General features: G+C 44.6%; 1 protein-coding gene across 2 annotated transcripts in view; it reads left to right on the forward strand.

Moving 5' to 3' along the window:
* The window catches only part of LOC120989201 (programmed cell death 1 ligand 1-like), a 174564-nt gene that overhangs the window by 34109 nt on the left and 121842 nt on the right, over positions 1 to 18613 (forward strand). For both annotated transcript variants that reach the window (XM_040417141.1, XM_040417142.1), the window contains exon 4: positions 13083 to 13358. In XM_040417141.1, the coding sequence (XP_040273075.1) occupies positions 13083 to 13358 (276 nt within the window). The remainder of the gene's footprint in view (positions 1 to 13082; positions 13359 to 18613) is intronic.

Below are 18613 nucleotides of genomic sequence, written 5' to 3' on the forward strand. Positions count from 1 at the left end.
TGTCAGAAGTTACCACCTCATCGTCCTTATGATTGCCCGGTTAACTTTATTCCCGGCGCAAAATTACCCAAGACCAGGTTATATAATCTTTCGGGTCCAGAGAGACAAGCCATGAAAGATTATATCTCCGAGAGCTTGGCTAAGGGACACATCAGACCCTCTTCTTCACCCGTGGCTGCAGGGTTTTTCTTCGTTAAAAAGAAAGATGGAGGCCTGCGTCCTTGCTTAGATTTTCGCGAATTAAATCGGATAACCATCCGAGACCCATACCCTCTTCCTCTCATTCCTGACCTGTTTAACCAGATTGCGGGTGCTAAGTGGTTCTCCAAACTTGATCTTAGGGGGGCCTACAATCTGATTCGTATTAAGGAGGGGGATGAGTGGAAGACAGCGTTTAACACTCTCGAGGGGCATTATGAAAATCTAGTTATGCCTTTCGGTCTGACCAATTCTCCTGCCGTCTTTCAACATTTCGTTAATGACATTTTTAGTCATCTAATCGGCAGGTTTGTGGTAATATACCTAGATGATATTTTAATTTATTCGTCTGATCTGAAAACACATGAGGTGCATGTCAGACAAGTACTGCAGGTCCTACGGACGAATGAATTATATGCTAAAATTGAAAAATGTGTCTTTGCCGTTCAGGAGATATAATTCCTAGGTTATTTTTTATCTGCTTCAGGTTTCCGTATGGATCCTAGGAAGGTCCAGGCAATTTTAGATTGGGATCTTCCTGAGAACCTCAAAGCACTACAACGGTTCTTGGGCTTCGCGAATTTCTATAGGAAATTCATTAAAAATTATTCACTCATTGTAAAACCGCTTACTGACATGACTAGGAAGGGGACTGATTTTTCTAAATGGTCTGACGCCGCTAAAGTTGCTTTTTCCTCTCTAAAAGAGAGGTTTACCTCAGCACCTGTACTAGTCCAACCTGATGTCTCTCAGCCTTTTATTGTTGAAGTCGATGCGTCAGAGGTGGGAGTGGGGGCGGTGCTGTCTCAGGGTCCGTCTCCTGGCAAATGGCGTCCTTGTGCTTTCTTTTCTCAAAAACTATCTGCAGCAGAAAAGAACTACGATATTGGCAATAGGGAACTATTAGCTATTAAACTTGCGTTTGAGGAGTGGCGTCACTTCTTAGAGGGGGCAGTCCACCCCGTCACTGTGATTACGGACCACAAAAATCTTCTGTACCTCGAATCAGCTAAGCGTCTCACCCCTAGACAGGCTAGGTGGTCGCTATTTTTTACCAGGTTTAACTTTGTGATTACCTATCGTCCTGGGGCAAAGAACACCAAGGCTGATGCACTATCTCGTTGTTTCCCTGGAGGGGGTAATGTGAGTGATCCGGTGCCCATTCTTCAAAGAGGAGTGGTTGTTTCTGCGGTACACTCTGTTTTGGAGGGGAAGGTGTTAGAGGCCCAGGGGGACGCCCCGGTCTCTTGCCCCTCAGAGAAATTGTTTGTACCGTTGAACCTACGTTTCGAATTATTAAAGGAACATCATAATTCGGCACTTGCTGGGCACCCGGGTAGTAAAGCAACCTTGGAGCTATTGTCTCGTTTTTGGTGGCCAAGGTTGCGTCAGGATGTATTGGATTTTGTGTCTTCTTGTTCTACTTGTGCGCACGCAAAAGTTTCACATACACGTCCTGCAGGGTCTCTATTACCACTCGTCATTCCCAATAGACCATGGACACATCTGTCAATGGATTTTATCACTGACTTACCTTTGTCTGCGGGTAAAACAGTTATTTTGGTAGTAGTGGACAGGTTTAGCAAAATGGTACACTTCATTGCGTTACCCGCACTACCTAATGCTAAGACTCTTGCTCAGGTATTCGTCAGTGAAATCGTGAAGCTTCACGGGGTCCCCTCTGATGTTGTTTCGGATCGGGGTACCCAGTTTATTTCAAAATTTTGGAAAGCTTTTTGTTCCCGTTTGGGGGTACACTTGTCCTTTTCCTCAGCTTTCCATCCTCAGTCGAATGGACAGACTGAGCATACCAACCAAAACCTGGAGACATATCTATGTTTTATGTCTGAAAACCAAGAGTTGTGGTCATCATATTTACCGTTAGCTGAGTTTGCCATAAATAATCGTCGTCAGGAATCCACTGGCAAGTCACCATTTCTTGGTGCATATGGTTTTCATCCCCAATTCTGTACTTTCAAAGAGGGGGGGTCTTCTGGGGTTCCCGAAGAGGAACGGTTTTCGTCATCTCTTTCATCGGTATGGCAGAAGGTGCAAGCTAACTTGAAAAATATGGGAGGTAATTACAAATGCATGGCTGATAAGAGACGGTCGCCAGGTCCGGACCTAGGAGTGAATGACTATGTATGGTTGTCTACTAGGAATATTAAATTGAAGGTTCCCTCTTGGAAACTGGGTCCTAGGTTTATTGGCCCTTACAAAATTGTAGCCATCATCAACCCCGTGGCTTTTCGCCTGGAGTTACCTCAGACTTTTAAAATTCATAATGTTTTCCATAAGTCGTTACTCAAAAAATATGTTCCACCTCTAGAACCGTCACCGCTGCCACCCCCTCCTGTTGTCGTGGATGGTAATCTAGAATTTCAAATATCCAAAATTGTTAATTCTCGTCGGGTCCGCCGCTCTCTTTAATATCTGGTGCATTGGAGGGGTTACGGTCCCGAGGAAAGAATGTGGGTTCCTGCGTCTGAGGTAAACGCTGACAGGCTAGTTCGGGTTTTTCATGCCTCTCATCCTGAGAGACCTGGTCCTGAGTGTCCGGAGGCCCCTCGTAGAGAGGGGGGTACTGTCACGAGGGTATTGAGAACCACGCCTGACTCCGTTATACCCGGGGTCAGGAAGTCGCAGCGGTTGGCTGCACGCTCTATTTAAGATAGGGCTGTTTTCCTTATGGTAGCTTTCTGGGTTTGCTTTGCAAACCCTTTTGGCTCACTCGGGGATCCATAGCTCTTTCTCCTCAGCTGTTCCTTGTCCAGCACTCCCAATCCTCCTTATATTCCTCTCTCACACTTCTCTGGTTGCCAGAGATAGAACTTCCTGCCTGGACATCTATTCTGACCTTCTGGAGCTGTGTTGCTGCGTTCTCTGGTAGTTGGTCCAGAACGCTACCCTCCGGATCCCTGTTGGACCTTTGTGGTCTATTGTGATCGCCCACCTGGGTGTAAGTGTTTGTCTGTTTTGTCTGTCCTCTCCCTGGTGTTTCCCTCTTAGTGATAGTGGTGCGGACTAGCGATCCCACTGGCCCGTTCACTATCTAGGGCTCATTTTAGGGAAAGCCAGGGTTTAGGCACGTGATCGCCGCACGGGTGAGGAACCCATCTAGGGACGTCAGGGCAGTCAGGTGCCAGCCGCAAGGTGAGTTAGGGGTCACCACCTTTCCCTCTCCCTTGGGCAGGGCTTTCCCTTTTCCCTCCCTGTGCGTGTCGCCGGTCATTACACCTCGCCTGTTCTTAGGATCGGTGGATGTCTAATCAAACATTCAAGTGAATAGGACAAAAAACAATACTAGGCACAGACACTTATAGAAACAAACAAGTGTGCCTATAGTGAAGGGGACACAAGGTGAATATAAGGGCTATGCCCTCATTACTGTGCTGACCAAGAAGTCAGCCCTTAAAAATCAAACATACAATCCAAAGCAAAAGGTCATTAATGTTATAGTCCTAAACAAGGGGTACTCTGATTTCAGCATGCAAATAGTCACATTTAGCCAATTCAAAAAGCAGTGTGCAGAGAGCTTCCAGGGGCATATATAAGATCATAAACAATTAGACCCCAATGTCCCCCCCACAAAAAATAAATAAATATATATATATATATATATATATATATATATATATATATAAAAAAAATATTTTTTTATATCTATATCTTTGTGTCTATCTATCTATATCTCAAATAATAATGTAATACGAGGGCCAAGTACTACCCCTATAAAGTAATTATGCGACCAGTTTTATCAATGATTTCACTATACAAGGTTCTAATAATACCGCCACACTATGACCATTGGACAGCATCTGAATAATAATATTATATGGTTACTGACAAAAAAATCACTATACAAAAAACTGTAATTCCAACGTACAGTGACAATATAGAGGTAGATATCAGTTCCACACAGGTGCTCTGCAAACCATATAAGTGATTACATTACTGTCACATTTGTACTGGAGACATTCACCTTTCCTATCTTTTCCAGCTGGTTTAAACTGCCATGACAAAGTTTTCCATGTCTGCATGACTTGTGTTTGCTGCACATAGATCTTTAGCTCCTCATTTTTTCAACATCACCCTAACTTTTCCTACCTTTGTCCTTCACATTGCTGATGAATTGCAGCAAACAAAATAACTCCTTTTATGATGAGTTCTGCATGCAAATAACTTGATGTAGGGTTAGGAAGATCTTCCTCACACAGACTCAACACCTCTGACCATGGCAAATTCTATCTCTGTCGCTCTGGGCTAATAAATTACACTGTTTTTGTGATCCTAATTTGGGATCTGTTACAGTACCTGAACTATGATGTTTCTCAGGGGTGGCCTGGGAACTTAAAGTAAAAACTGGGGAAAAAACCTAAACGTGGCTCCATGTTGTACTTGGGTCCTAATTGAAAGAAGGCAAGATCAATATAAGTAGGCATTACCAACATAAGTAAGCGGGATCAACAATACTGTACTGCAGAATAAAATACTGCCCCAGCAGAACCAAATACACAATGTAGCACAAAACACTGCCACCCCCGCCGCATCATTCAACTCTATCACCAGTCTGAGGACTTCAATACAGTTGAATGTAGGAGAGCCCTTTCTTATCCCAGTCAGATGCATAAGTACCAGATGCTCCTAGCTAGAGATGAGCGAATTTTTTAAATATTCAATTCGGCTGGTTCGACGAATTTTCCGAAACGATTCGATCAGAATTAATTTGTGGCGAATTGCGTTACAAAAACAGCTATTTCCTGGCTGCAGAGAGCATTTATAGTGGTGTAGAACACTGTGCCTTGTAGCAACACGCATAGAGAGTGTGCTGTGGTAGTGAAACAATACTGTGAGTCAGTATGACATGCAGATGACAGGCGTCGCTCTTAGAATCACTGCACACTTCTCTTATTTGGGCAGTTACGGGCCAACACTGACCAAATAACTCAAGTGTGAACTCAACCTTACAGGTCGATGTTAGCGTCAGGTATAAAGAACCGTGCAGAGGCCCAAGATCCTACTATAGCGTGAATGAGCGCACTTCTTTTACACCGTCGTCATCTGATGTCTACAGAACCTGTTCTATTAAACGCTTATACAAGCAGAGCCCCCCCGGACAGAGTGGAGAGGGTGCCAGCAGTCACTGATTATTTTGCCCTTCCTCTGATCCGTCAGAAAAATAACCCCCCCAAAAAACGGATCCTGTCTGTTGAGCATCCGCCTTCACTTGGTCAGCATTTGGTCAGTAATCCATCAGTATTGCTAATGCCCCCCCCCTCCCCCAAAAAAAGGAGTGGATCCAAAACAGAGATGACACGTGAATGGAATATTTGCATGTCTTCTGTGTTTTGTACCCACTTCTGCTTTTGGCTACCAAATCATAGGCACTGGCGTACCGCCCATAGAGGCAGACTACGCAGTTGCTATGGGGCCTGTGAGCTGAAGGGGCCTGGCCAGGCTGAATGGCCCCACCCCCTTTCCGACCTGAATACATTCCTCTCTTCGTCTTTGCCCCTGCAGCTGCCCGCCAAATCTTTTAGTCTCATTCACTCTGCTGATTAGCCTAATGTATCTGTGATTATTACAGTTTTACAAGCAGCAGAGCCCTGTGAGAGAGTGGGCTCCCAGCAAGGTTAGCACCGCTACACTGCTCTGACCTCCTGACCACTATGACCTGCAGAGCTCGGCCGGGAAGGTAGTGTCTAAATTCAATAGCTGTCAGGACCTTGTGGTTCCCTCTCCAGCATCCCACTACCAGTAGGCACAGACACAGCAGAGTCAGCTCATGCTGTGCTGTAGGGTGGAGGGGCAGGGGACACAGAGTGAGGTTACACTTGGTGTAAACTAGTGTGCTGACTGGTTGGGGCAAGGTGTGTGATGTAGGAATAGCAGGGGGACAGGGGTCAGTGGTTGTGCTGGTTTATGTATATATACTAATATATATATATATACAGTGCTTGAAGTGGGCCGGAACGCGGCGGTACTCAGTACCGCCACTTCCAAAAATTGCCCTGGAGAGTACCAGCACCTCTCCGTGCGCCCAGTACGTGGGTTTCCGGTACCGGAGCGCAGCGGAGAGCTGGCAGTATCTCCTCCCTAATGTCGTTGGCTGGGCAGCTAGTGGAGGGGGGCGGGTCGTTGCAGAGTACGGCTCAGGCTGGCGCAGGCAGGGAGTTGACCTCACGTTAGGTGACGTCAACTCCTTCCCGCGCGCCTGTGACTGAGGAGCGATCAGTGCGGCGACCAGTGACTGGTCCTCCTTGGAGTCAGGAGTCGGACGGTGCAGCAAAGAACATCGACTTTGCTTTGGAATCCAACTTCTGAAGAGTACTGGTGAGTGACAGGCACCCCCCCTCCCCCCACACACATTAGTTCCTCTCTGTACCAGTACCCCCCCCCCCCCCTGGCAGGGGGGTACTGGTACAGAGAGGAATTAATGTGTGTGATGAGGGGGGGGGGGGGGTCTGATGTGCAGGGGGGTACTGGTACAGAGAGGAACGAATGTGCGGTGGTGGGGGGGGGGGGGGTACTGGTACATAGAGGAACTAATATATATGTGTCTGATGGGTGGGTCTGATGTGTAGGGGGCCCCTGCACATCAGACCCCCCCATCACACACATATATATTAGTTCCTCTATGTACCAGGACCCCCCCCCCCCACCACCGCACATTCGTTCCTCTCTGTACCAGTACCCCCCTGCACATCAGACCCCCCCCCCCTCATCACACACATTAGTTCCTCTCTTTACCAGTACCCCCCCCCCACCACCACCACACATTAGTGCCTCTCTGTACCAGTACCCCTCTGCACATCAGACCCCCCATCACACACATATATATTAGTTCCTCTATGTACCAGGCCCCCCCCCCCACCACCGCACATTCGTTCCTCTCTGTACCAGTACCCCCCTGCACATCAGACCCCCCCCCCCCCCTCATCACACACATTAGTTCCTCTCTTTACCAGTACCCCCCCCCCCACCACCACCACACATTAGTGCCTCTCTGTACCAGTACCCCTCTGCACATCAGACCCCCCATCACACACATATATATTAGTTCCTCTATGTACCAGTACCCCCCCCCCCACCACCGCACATTCGTTCCTCTCTGAACCAGTACCCCCCTGCACATCAGACCCCCCCCTCATCACACACACACACACATTAATTCCTCTCTGTACCAGTACCCCCCTGGCAGGGGGGTACTGGTACAGAGAGGAATTAATGTGTGTGTGTGTGATGAGTGGGGGGGAGGTCTGATGTGCAGGGGGGTACTGGTACAGAGAGGAACGAATGTGCGGTGGTGGGGGGGGGTACTGTACTGGTACATAGAGGAACTAATATATATGTGTGTGATGGGGGGTCTGATGTGCAGAGGGGTACTGGTACAGAGAGGCACTAATGTGTGGTGGTGGTGGGGGGGGGGGTACTGGTAAAGAGAGGAACTAATGTGTGTGATGAGGGGGGGGGGGGTCTGATGTGCAGGGGGGTACTGGTACAGAGAGGAACGAATGTGCAGTGGTGGGGGGGGGGTCCTGGTACATAGAGGAACTAATATATATGTGTGTGATGGGGGGTCTGATGTGCAGAGGGGTACTGGTACAGAGAGGCACTAATGTGTGGTGGTGGGGGGGGGGGGGGTACTGGTAAAGAGAAGAACTAATGTGTGTGATGAGGGGGGGGGGGTCTGATGTGCAGGGGGGTACTGGTACAGAGAGGAACGAATGTGCGGTGGTGGGGGGGGGGTACTGTACTGGTACATAGAGGAACTAATATATATGTGTGTGATGGGGGGGTCTGATGTGCAGGGGGGGGGAGCACCGGCGCCTAATAGAGTACCGGCACCTCTTTTGGCCCACTTAAAGCACTGTATATATATATATATATATATATACACACACACACACACACACACACACACAGGGCACTATTCACTGCTTACCACACAGCAGCCCCCCATAGACATACAGGTGAAACTCGAAAAATTAGAATATCGTGAAAAGTTCATTTATTTTAGTAATGCAACTTAAAAGGGGAAACTACTATATGAGATAGATTGATTACATGCAAAGCGAGACATTTCAAGCCTTTATTTGTTATCATTTGGATGATTATGGCTTACAGCTTATGAAACCCCAAAGTCACAATTTTGAGGTACCCTTTTCTTAGGGGGTATGGATTAATTAGCTGACTAGAGTGTGACACTTTGACCCTAGAATATTGAACCTTTTCAGAAAATTCTAATTTTAAGCTGCATTAATGCAATTCCTTTGAGGTTGCATTACTGAAATAAATGGACTTTTGCACGATATTCTAATTTTTCGAGTTTCACCTGTATGCTTCAAATTCTGAAGAGGGGGTTCAGTCCCTACCCTTCATTGCCCAATTACTAATAGCCTATTTCTTAGAAGCCAACGAGAAGTAGGAGGTACTGAACCCCCCTCAGAATCTGAAGCATATGTCTATGTAATATTTTGTGTATGTGTGTGTGTGTATATACACTCACCTAAAGAATTATTAGGAACACCTGTTCTATTTCTCATTAATGCAATTATCTAGTCAACCAATCACATGGCAGTTGCTTCAATGCATTTAGGGGTGTGGTCCTGGTCAAGACAATCTCCTGAACTCCAAACTGAATGTCAGAATGGGAAAGAAAGGTGATTTAAGCAATTTTGAGCGTGGCATGGTTGTTGGTGCCAGACGGGCCGGTCTGAGTATTTCACAATCTGCCCAGTTACTGGGATTTTCACGCACAACCATTTCTAGGTTTTACAAAGAATGGTGTGAAAAGGGAAAAACATCCAGTATGCAGCAGTCCTGTGGGCGAAAATGCCTTGTTGATGCTAGAGGTCAGAGGAGAATGGTCCGACTGATTCAATCTGATAGAAGAGCAACGTTGACTGAAATAACCACTCGTTACAACCGAGGTATGCAGCAAAGCATTTGTGAAGCCACAACACGCACAACCTTAAGGCGGATGGGCTACAACAGCAGAAGACCCTGCCGGGTACCACTCATCTCCACTACAAATAGGAAAAAGAGGCTACAATTTGCACAAGCTCACCAAAATTGGACTGTTAAAGACTGGAAAAATGTTGCCTGGTCTGATGAGTCTCGATTTCTGTTGAGACGTTCAAATGGTAGAGTCCGAATTTGGCGTAAACAGAATGAGAACATGTATCCATCCTCTGATGGCTACTTCCAGCAGGATAATGCACCATGTCACAAAGCTCGAATAATTTCAAATTGGTTTCTTGAACATGACAATAAGTTCACTGTACTAAAATGGCCCCCACAGTCACCAGATCTCAACCCAATAGAGCATCTTTGGGATGTGGTGGAACGGGAGCTTCATGCCCTGGATGTGCATCCCTCAAATCTCCATCAACTGCAAGATGCTATCCTATCAATATGGGCCAACATTTCTAAAGAATGCTATCAGCACCTTGTTGAATCAATGCCACGTAGAATTAAGGCAGTTCTGAAGGCAAAAGGGAGTCCAACACCGTATTAGTATGGTGTTCCTAATAATTCTTTAGGTGAGTGTATATATATTATTGTAAGACCTCTTCTTGCTCTGCTACGCAGATGTGTAGCACAGTGATGACACAGGTTCAAAAGTTGAGCCTGTGCCATAAGCTGTTGGTGTCATCTTGACCTTTTAGATGCTTCATGTGAACATAAACACAACGAACATAAAACGTACCAATACTTTTCTTATAAGGGCTTATGCACACGGCCGTAGCCATTTTTGTGGTCCGTGTGCTGTCCACATCTGACCCGCAAAAAATGTGGATCGGATGCAGACAAAAAAGATGTCTGTGTGCATGAGCCCTTAGGTTGGTGCAAAGATTTTACTTTTTTTAAGGGGGGGGGGGGGAATTCTGAGTTTTGCTATGGGGCCCCATGATTTCTATGTATGCCCCTGATCATAAGTCAGTTCTGATGGGACCATACAGACCTTACAGCTGCTACACAGGATCGGTTGTGCATCTCATTTTTCCTTCCTTCTGACAGATCAGAAGAAGGGTCAAATAAATGATGATGTCAACCAGGCCAAAAAGGCAAAATAGTGGCCCAGTCATGAAGTGGGGAGGATGGGAACAGCATAAGAAGTTCACAGAGTGGCCCAATGACATAGTGTGGAGGTGGCAGCAGCAGCATGAGGAGGCCACAGAGTGGCAAGATAACATAGTGTTGAGGTAGCAGCTGCATAAGGAGACCACAGAATGGTAAGATGACATAGTGTGGAGGTGGCAGCAGCATCAGGAGACCACAGAGGGGCAAGGTGACATAGTGTGGAGGTGGCAGCAGCATCAGGAGACCACAAAGTGGCAAGGTGACATAGTGTGGAGGTGGCAAAAGCAGCAGCAGCATAAGAAGGCCACAGAGTGGCACAATGACAGAGTGTGGAGGTGGCAGCAGCAGCATGAGGAGGCCACAGAGTGGCAAGGCGACATAGTGTTGAGGTAGCAGCCGCATCAGGAGACCACAGAGTGGCAAGGTAACATAGTGTGGAGGTGGTAGCAGCATAAGGAGACCACAGAGTGGTAAGGTGACATAGTGTGGAGGTGGCAGCAGCATCAGGAAACCACAGAGTGGCAAGGTGACTTGTTGGGCCTGGTATCCGAGGTGATTCCTACTAAATACGGCAGGAAACTGCTCCGGCTGCTGAATTTTTATGGTAGGAAAACAATTCTGTTGAATTGGAAACCTCCTAAGAGCCCGACACTTGAAAAGGGGTCACAAGTTATAAATAAGGATCTTCAAATGTATAAACTGATGTATGCGGCCAGAGGAGTGCCCGATCGTTTCGATAAGATCTGGGGAATATGGGTGCATGCCCAGGGTACAGCTTCAGCTTGAAGACAGATCCGAGTGGGACAACGGATTGCTCAGACGTATGAATGAGTGAGTGAGTGTGTGTCGTAACTGGAATCCAGTGCCGTTTATATGACCTGGGGAGATCGCACATTGGACTATATATATAAACGACTGTATTAATGGATTTTCCCATAGTCATACTATATATGCAAACAATGTACCTGCTGGACTTCTAGTATATCGACGTGTGTGCCTTTCCATGTATTTGTTTTCCCCTTTGAGGACTGTTGTATTTTATACCTTTTGCAAAAGAGATAAATAAACACTATAAAAAATAAATACACGACAAAAAAAAAGGCTATAGAACGTGTGTACTCCCTGTGTCTACATCTCTGTGCAGTTCTTGGCACTGTTGCCATGCAGGCTGGCTGCAGGCTCCCTCACATACTGGCTGCAGGCTGACACCTGTGTATGTTGGTTTCTTGGGACTGCGTGCTGGCTGCGGTGGATTGTGTGAATTGTGGCTTCCCGTGTCGTGTCTGCATCTCTGTGGTTCCTGTTACCGTGCAGGCTGGCTGCATGCGCTTTGTGTACTGGCTGTGGGTGTTCCCATGTATGCTGGTTCTGCGATGAGTGCTGGCTGTGGCCTTGAGTGTGAACAGGGTCTGAGTATGTATGCATTTCTTTTTGTGTCACTGTGACACGGGTTGTTTGTGCTCTAGCATACTGGCTGCGGTGGACTCCGTGTATGCTGGTTGCAAGGGGAAATGTCCTATACTGCAGCCTGTGTTCACTTCTCTGTTCATGCAGGCTCCCCTCCCTGTTTGGTTCTGATGGGGTTAACATTCCCTGATCTGTTCCTGGGTGTGTCTTATCAGGTGCCCTCATTTTTGCAGCTATATCTACATGTGAGCTGTGGGGCTTGTGGTCAGTCTATCTTCTGCCTTGTTGTGTGTTGCACCTTGCTGCTCACCCAAGGGGTTTTGCTATCTGTCCTTGTTTGTGGTGTCGCCTGTTGTTGTTGTTGCCTTGTCTGATCTTCTGTACCTGTCCTGTGATGTTGATGTTGTTATCCTCACCCATGCCTTGCCTGTTCTTCTGTTCCTGTTCTCTGTCTGGATCCACTCTGTTCTATGTCTAGCCCAGCAGTGCTCTAAGTGCGTCTGATAGCCTGGAAGTGCTAAACTGCTTCCGATCCTGCCTATTCCATGTCCAGCCTGGCAGTGCCTACTGCTTCTGATCCATCTGTTCTTTGTCTGTCCTGCAGTGCCTTACTGCTTCTGTTCCTGTGTTTGTACAGCCTTCGTGAGATGGTCCCTGGGTTCTCCAGGAGGGAGGATCTCTAGTCTGTGCGCAGTTATGCCTGAGACTGCCATACTTCTATTCCGCTTGGGTTCCAGGCACCTGCTTCTGTGCTGGTTCCCGTTTGTCTTGTTGTCTGATCCATGTCCTGTGTTTTCTTGGGTTCCAGTCCTGTTGTCTGTGGTTTTCTGCAGTTAGCGGTCAAGTGTACCGGGACCTTCCTGAAGGTGCGACCAGTGGGCCCTCGGCCTAGTTCATCCCCACCACCAGGGGCTCTGTGAAGAACGGGCTCACTGGCTCTCTGCCCTCTGGGTTTTGCCTCTGGTCTGCCGGTGGTTCTGTGGTAGTGCTACCACTATTGCTTAACCTGCTTTACTGTCATGTTCTTTTATTACATGTGAAATAAAGTATTCTGTTGGTCCCTGGTCTGTTATCTGCATGTGTCCTGTTTGCAAGACGTCCCGGAGGTCTGCCTTGGGCCTCCGGCACGTAAAAGAAATGATCATGCAGATAAATTATCACAGTGGCCAGACTACAAAAAATTCTGTCTGTGAACTCTCTTTAACCCACCCATGAACCTATATTAGAACATGGTCATTTCTTCCACTGGAAATAAATCCGGAAGATTCCCATTCAGTGACTGTAAAAATCTTGTCCTCATGGCTATGTACAGTTGTATAGAGAAACATAATTTATATTACGTTGCTTGGGTATTTATATTTACTATCATTTTTTTGTCATTTTAATTACAGCATCGTACAGTAAAATTGCAAATTATTCGGAGGTATCGGAAGACAATCAAATATCTTTCACATGTGAGTCATCAGGTTTTCCTGAGGCAGAGGTTTACTGGAAAGAAAATGGAGTTAATGTAAGTTCTCTGGTAACTACTTCCCACACTCAGATTGAAGATGGATTGTATATAGTAACAAGCACAATCAAAGGCATAGACATGAATCACCTCTACCATTGTGTATTCTGGAACAAAGCACTCAAGGAAGAGACAGAAGCTTCACTGAAATACTCAGGTACTTTCTAAAAATTACTGTAACCAAAGCTAAAGGGCAATTTAAAGGGAGTCTGTCACCAAAAGGTCACCTTCTGCGTTGCTTACATAATGCTGTAGCACAAATAAACATGATTCAAATGGTACCTTTGTTTCTTTTCTTTTTCTTATGCACACAGAAGGCAGAGGGGTCTGGGCACTTACTGGCCGAACGCTGCCCCTGAAGACTTGTGAGCCCTAATTTGCATATAATTAAAAACACGTTTTTTGCTGTTTATGAACTTCGGAAGAAAAGAAGAAGGTACCATTTAAATCAAGTTTAATTGTGCTACAGCATTATGTAAGCGGCGCAGAAGGTGACATTTTGGTGACAGACTCCCTTTAATACTTGCAATATGAGGCTTTTTATACCAAAGAATATATCTTACACCATATGTACATAATGACAAGATAATTGTCAAGTATGCATAGGAAGATAAGATCATTTTGATTTTGCACTTGGCATTTTCCATTTAAAAACTAGTTTTAGAATGGTACCGCCATGGGTACTATCCTTCCGGCCAACAACGTACATGGCTGTGAAAGGTTATTTTATCTGAAGATCTTTACTTCCTCCATCATACAAAATACATAAATAATAATAATAAAAAAAAAATATTTACATGAAAATGTCAAACCTATCTACTTTGGTGCATACAGATGCATTGGTGCATTTATCGAGAAGAAAGGAGGAGTTAAGAAAAATAAGTATAAGAGCTGAGGAATCAGATTGTCACATAGAGTATTGGTTATTCTTCCTTTCTGATGAAATATTACTGAACACTGAAATGCATATTGCTAATAAGTATATTGTACACAATTCATTTTTGGAAACCTTTCAGTTTACTAATTTTCCATTATTTCAATACTTACAGCATTTAAAAAAAGATGGTTCCATCTAAACCAAGGTGTGATTGAATCTCATAATTCTAGTTCTGGAGAAGAGAAAATATTCTTACTGCTGAATAATGAGATTACTAAGTTTGTCCTTTCAAAGCTGTGCATGTATTTTACATGTATTTATGGAAATCACAAGATCAATAGACATGCTAATGAAATGCAGCTGATAAAAATATGGAAACAAAGGGGCACATTTATTTAGACTGGTGTTTTAGACTCCGGTCTTAATATAGTAGGCGGTGGATACGTCAAAGTTATGAAGAGGCGTAGGCCTCTCCATAACTTTGCTGCATCCAGCGCCAGTTCTAAATGTAAGACAGCTTCCGAGCTGTCTTACATTTAGACCTTTTTCTATGCCTGAAACAGGCGTAGAAAATGGTAAATGAGACTGGCCTACAGGCCCATCCCCGTACGCGCCATACCCACAATTTTAGACCTGGCATGAGCCAGGTGAAGTCACAGATGGCGGCGCAACTAACTGCTGCTCTGCCATCTGCGCCTTAATTATGCCTAATTTAGGCATATTTCCTAATAGTAAATGACCCCCAAAATATTCAAAACATCTTGATTTATTCAGTATTGAGTCTGAGCACCACGCACAGAAATACACACTTCTTGGTATGCTATTAATCAGGTTATTAAAGGTTTTATGAGGAACGTTCTGCTACCCTGAATGCACTTGGGCATTCAGATCATCAAGATCCACCACTGGTAGCTTCTTTTGCAATTACCAACCAATGATGTCCCAGATGTGCCCGATGGAAGACAAGTTCAGATGTCCAGAGATGCTGCAGGCCATGGTAGCACATTTAGGCCATGCAGGCTGCTCAGAGTAGCATGAGTAAAATGCAGCCTGGTGTTGCCCTGTTGAAATACGTCTCATGGGACACTTTAAAGAAATGGCTGTACCACTGGTTTCACAACTAAGTCAATCTAACGCCAAGCTATTAGTGTACCTTAAATCAAGATTAGAGAGGTCTCACTACCGTATATTATGCCATGCCACACCATAATCCCGGGTGTAGGACTCGTATGATATCCCTTTGTGAAAGCTTCTTCATAGCATTGCCCAAATGGTCTTCACACCATCTTCGGCTATCATTGAATCCGAGACAAAAGTGGGGCCTCTGTTTAAGCCTCCAATGCTGTCTTGTTGTGCACCATGATAACCTTTGAGAGTGGTGGCACGAGGTCAATGGAACACCTGTAGATGGATGTCTGTCTTTTAGTCCAATGTCTTGCAAATGCCTTCCAATGGTTGGTTTAGATGCTGTTTGTCACAATAGGCTTGGGATGGGACTTGCAGTACAGAATGGATCACTACACGCCATTCTTCTAATAAGACAAAGTTAACCTCCATGCACTTCTTGCCGTCATTCCAGTTCATGCTGTTCTCCCCACCACCAGGACATGCAGTGTCCTGCTGACAGTGCTGACATCTCTGCCTTGGCACATAGTGATCTGCTCGACTGATAAACCAAGGTCTTTTGGTTCAAAAATTCTATCCCTCTCAGTTTGTGATGAGTGGCAATAACTGGCACAGATCAGAGCTAGGTGCCTTAAAATTTGACCGTCTGCAGATCTTAACGACACCTGTTACTTCCTTGATTTGCATACCCTTACAACAAATTTTTCTGTATGTGTATATATATATATATATATATATATATATATATATATATATATATATAGCCATCCAACCCTTTGACTTTTTCCACATGTTCTTATGTTGCAGCCTTGTGCTAAAATAAAATTCAAAAATGTCCCCATTATTCTGCACTCAGTACCCAATAAAGAAAAAGTGAAATCAGATTGTTCAAAGCACTTTGGACAGTGATTACAGCCTGCAAACCTTCTTGTCTATAATGCCACAAGGTTTGCATACCTGAAGTTGGGGTTTTTCCTCCATCCTTCTCTGCAGATTCTAGCAAGCTCTGCAGGCTTGGATGTGGGCTGTCGATGGACAGCCCCTTTCATGTCTCTCTAGAGATGTTTGATTGGGTTCAAGTCAGGGCTCTGGATGGGCCACTCAAGGACATTCACAGAGTTGTCCCTAAGCCACTTCTGTGTTGGCTGTATGCTTAGGTTCACTGTCTTGCTGAAAGGTAAACCTTGGCTCAGTCTGAGGTTCAGAGCACTCTGGATAAGGTTTTTATTAAGAATATATCTTTACTTTGTTCAATTCAGGTTTCCCTCAACCCTGATTCTGCAAATAATTTATTCCAATACTCGTATTATATCCTTCACTGAGGACCAGCTACCAATTTATATACTGCTTAAACAAAGAAAAATACATAGCTATAATGTTTCCATAAAATAAATCTTTTATTAATTCATGATAAAACAACCAATAATATAGGATCAGCCAAAATTTCCTATGAACTGGTATCTCATGCAAGAAAAGGTAACATCCAAGCAACATGTCTAAAAGCTGTCAAATAAAATGCAAATACAGCATCATAATAGCTCAGACCAACATAAAGTATACATCAGAGGCGCCACCAAAACTATATAAAGTTGGCAGCAATTTATTAGTGGAAATAATTCAACCTGACCTAAATAGACACTATATATTGTGGGGATTCGCTCTGGTAGCCAGGATAAGCGGACGCAGTATAGAGGCACCAATCAATTCTTAAATCAAACAGTTCAGTGTTTATTCCCACTCTTGGCAAGTTCATAAACAAAAAGTCACAATCAACACAAAAAGTCACCTTGTGGTTTTGGTTTTAGTTCACACCCTGCTGGCAGTTCTACCTCAAAGAGTCCATGAACAGGCGGCCTGTTTCCCCTCACACAGGTCTCAGCCCTCCCAGCCCGTCACAAGCCTCAGATCCCATTACAGAAATATTTTCTGCTGAACCCAGCTGTCTTGCCAAAACCTGGACTGGCACCTGAGATCCAGTCTGGTGTTTGACCCCACATGGCCGCTAATCAGTCTAGCAGCACACACTGGGAGGGAAATACCTGCCTCCCCATACAACTCCCTTTACTGTGTCACAATATATAAATAAGAGTGGCAATGGAAATAAGGTATAACTATCAATTGTCCCCGCTATATGCCACTACTATCATGTAATTTTCCTAGTCGCTGCTAACAAAGATGGAATGTCTCCCAAGCAATACGTATCAAGGCCAATAACAATGGGTGCCTACCGTTGCTGTGCTCACACTTGCTGGATACCCGGTCCCTTCAACGTGCGTTCATCAGGAGGTAATGTAAGACGAGGATGGAGAGAGGAAATAAGGACAATCCACCAATGAGGGTGGGACATTATGGTCACTTGAGCGCCACTTGGAGTATTGTTGGCACATGTCCATTAATGTCCCTCAATATCTTCTCTTCCTCCTTCCCTCTATGGCTGCGTGCACGCGAGGCTGGTCACATGGTGCCTGAGCTCCACTTGATCGCAGCATGTGAGTGCAAGTCATGTTAGACAGATTGGTGGAAGAGATCAGGAAACAAGCAACGGCATGCGCACAACTCCAATATGGAAGCTGAATATGAACCTGGCATATAAGTATATAAAAAGTAAATCCATTATAAAGATTTAAATCTAATACAGATTAAACTCTTAAATATAATACAGGCATGCACATGAGTGATTTTAACATCATTTTATAATAATACAAAAAAGGGACACTACAAAAAAGCTGCAAAAACAGGCCCTGCTGAAATAATAATTGAACTACAGTAAGTGATAATTATGCAATCCTCGTGTAGTCAATAACTATCACACTAGTTATGAGATATATATATTATGTATAATGAAGTGCAGTGCTCTAGTGCAATATGTACCATTAATACCACATTACAACTAGGTGAAAAAAAAAATAAATTTATAAATTCCGTATAAATAACAATGGTGATACAATTTTCATGCTATAAAGTGCAAAGGTGCATATGCATAACTAAAATTTTGAATCCTTCTAATAATCCTTATAGTGTAACAAGGTATAACTTTATAAGGTCCATAGATTTCAATAAATATGGAAGTCCTAGGCCTAATATAGGCATGGTACATATATAGGCATACACGTAGTCAATATATAAAATCCAACAGTAACAGCCCACTTGATTTGTATATCTGTAGATGTTCTCTATACTCCATTCTCCTCCTCCTTTTTTTACTTTCTTCTTTATGCTTTAATTCTGAGGTGCTTATTCATCCCTCTCAAAGATTTTTTTCGGTCCCATCAAGATCATTCACTGTCTGAAATGATAAAATGATTAAAAAAAACGGTTAAAATCAATAAAAACACCCATAAGAAATAGTTCATCCCATGCTTTCATTTAGCCCCCTAGGTGTCTGTGCACCCAATCTGAAGATCCATTTG

The sequence above is a fragment of the Bufo bufo genome, chromosome 2 (assembly GCF_905171765.1).
Source record: "Bufo bufo chromosome 2, aBufBuf1.1, whole genome shotgun sequence".
Lineage (NCBI taxonomy): Eukaryota > Metazoa > Chordata > Amphibia > Anura > Bufonidae > Bufo > Bufo bufo.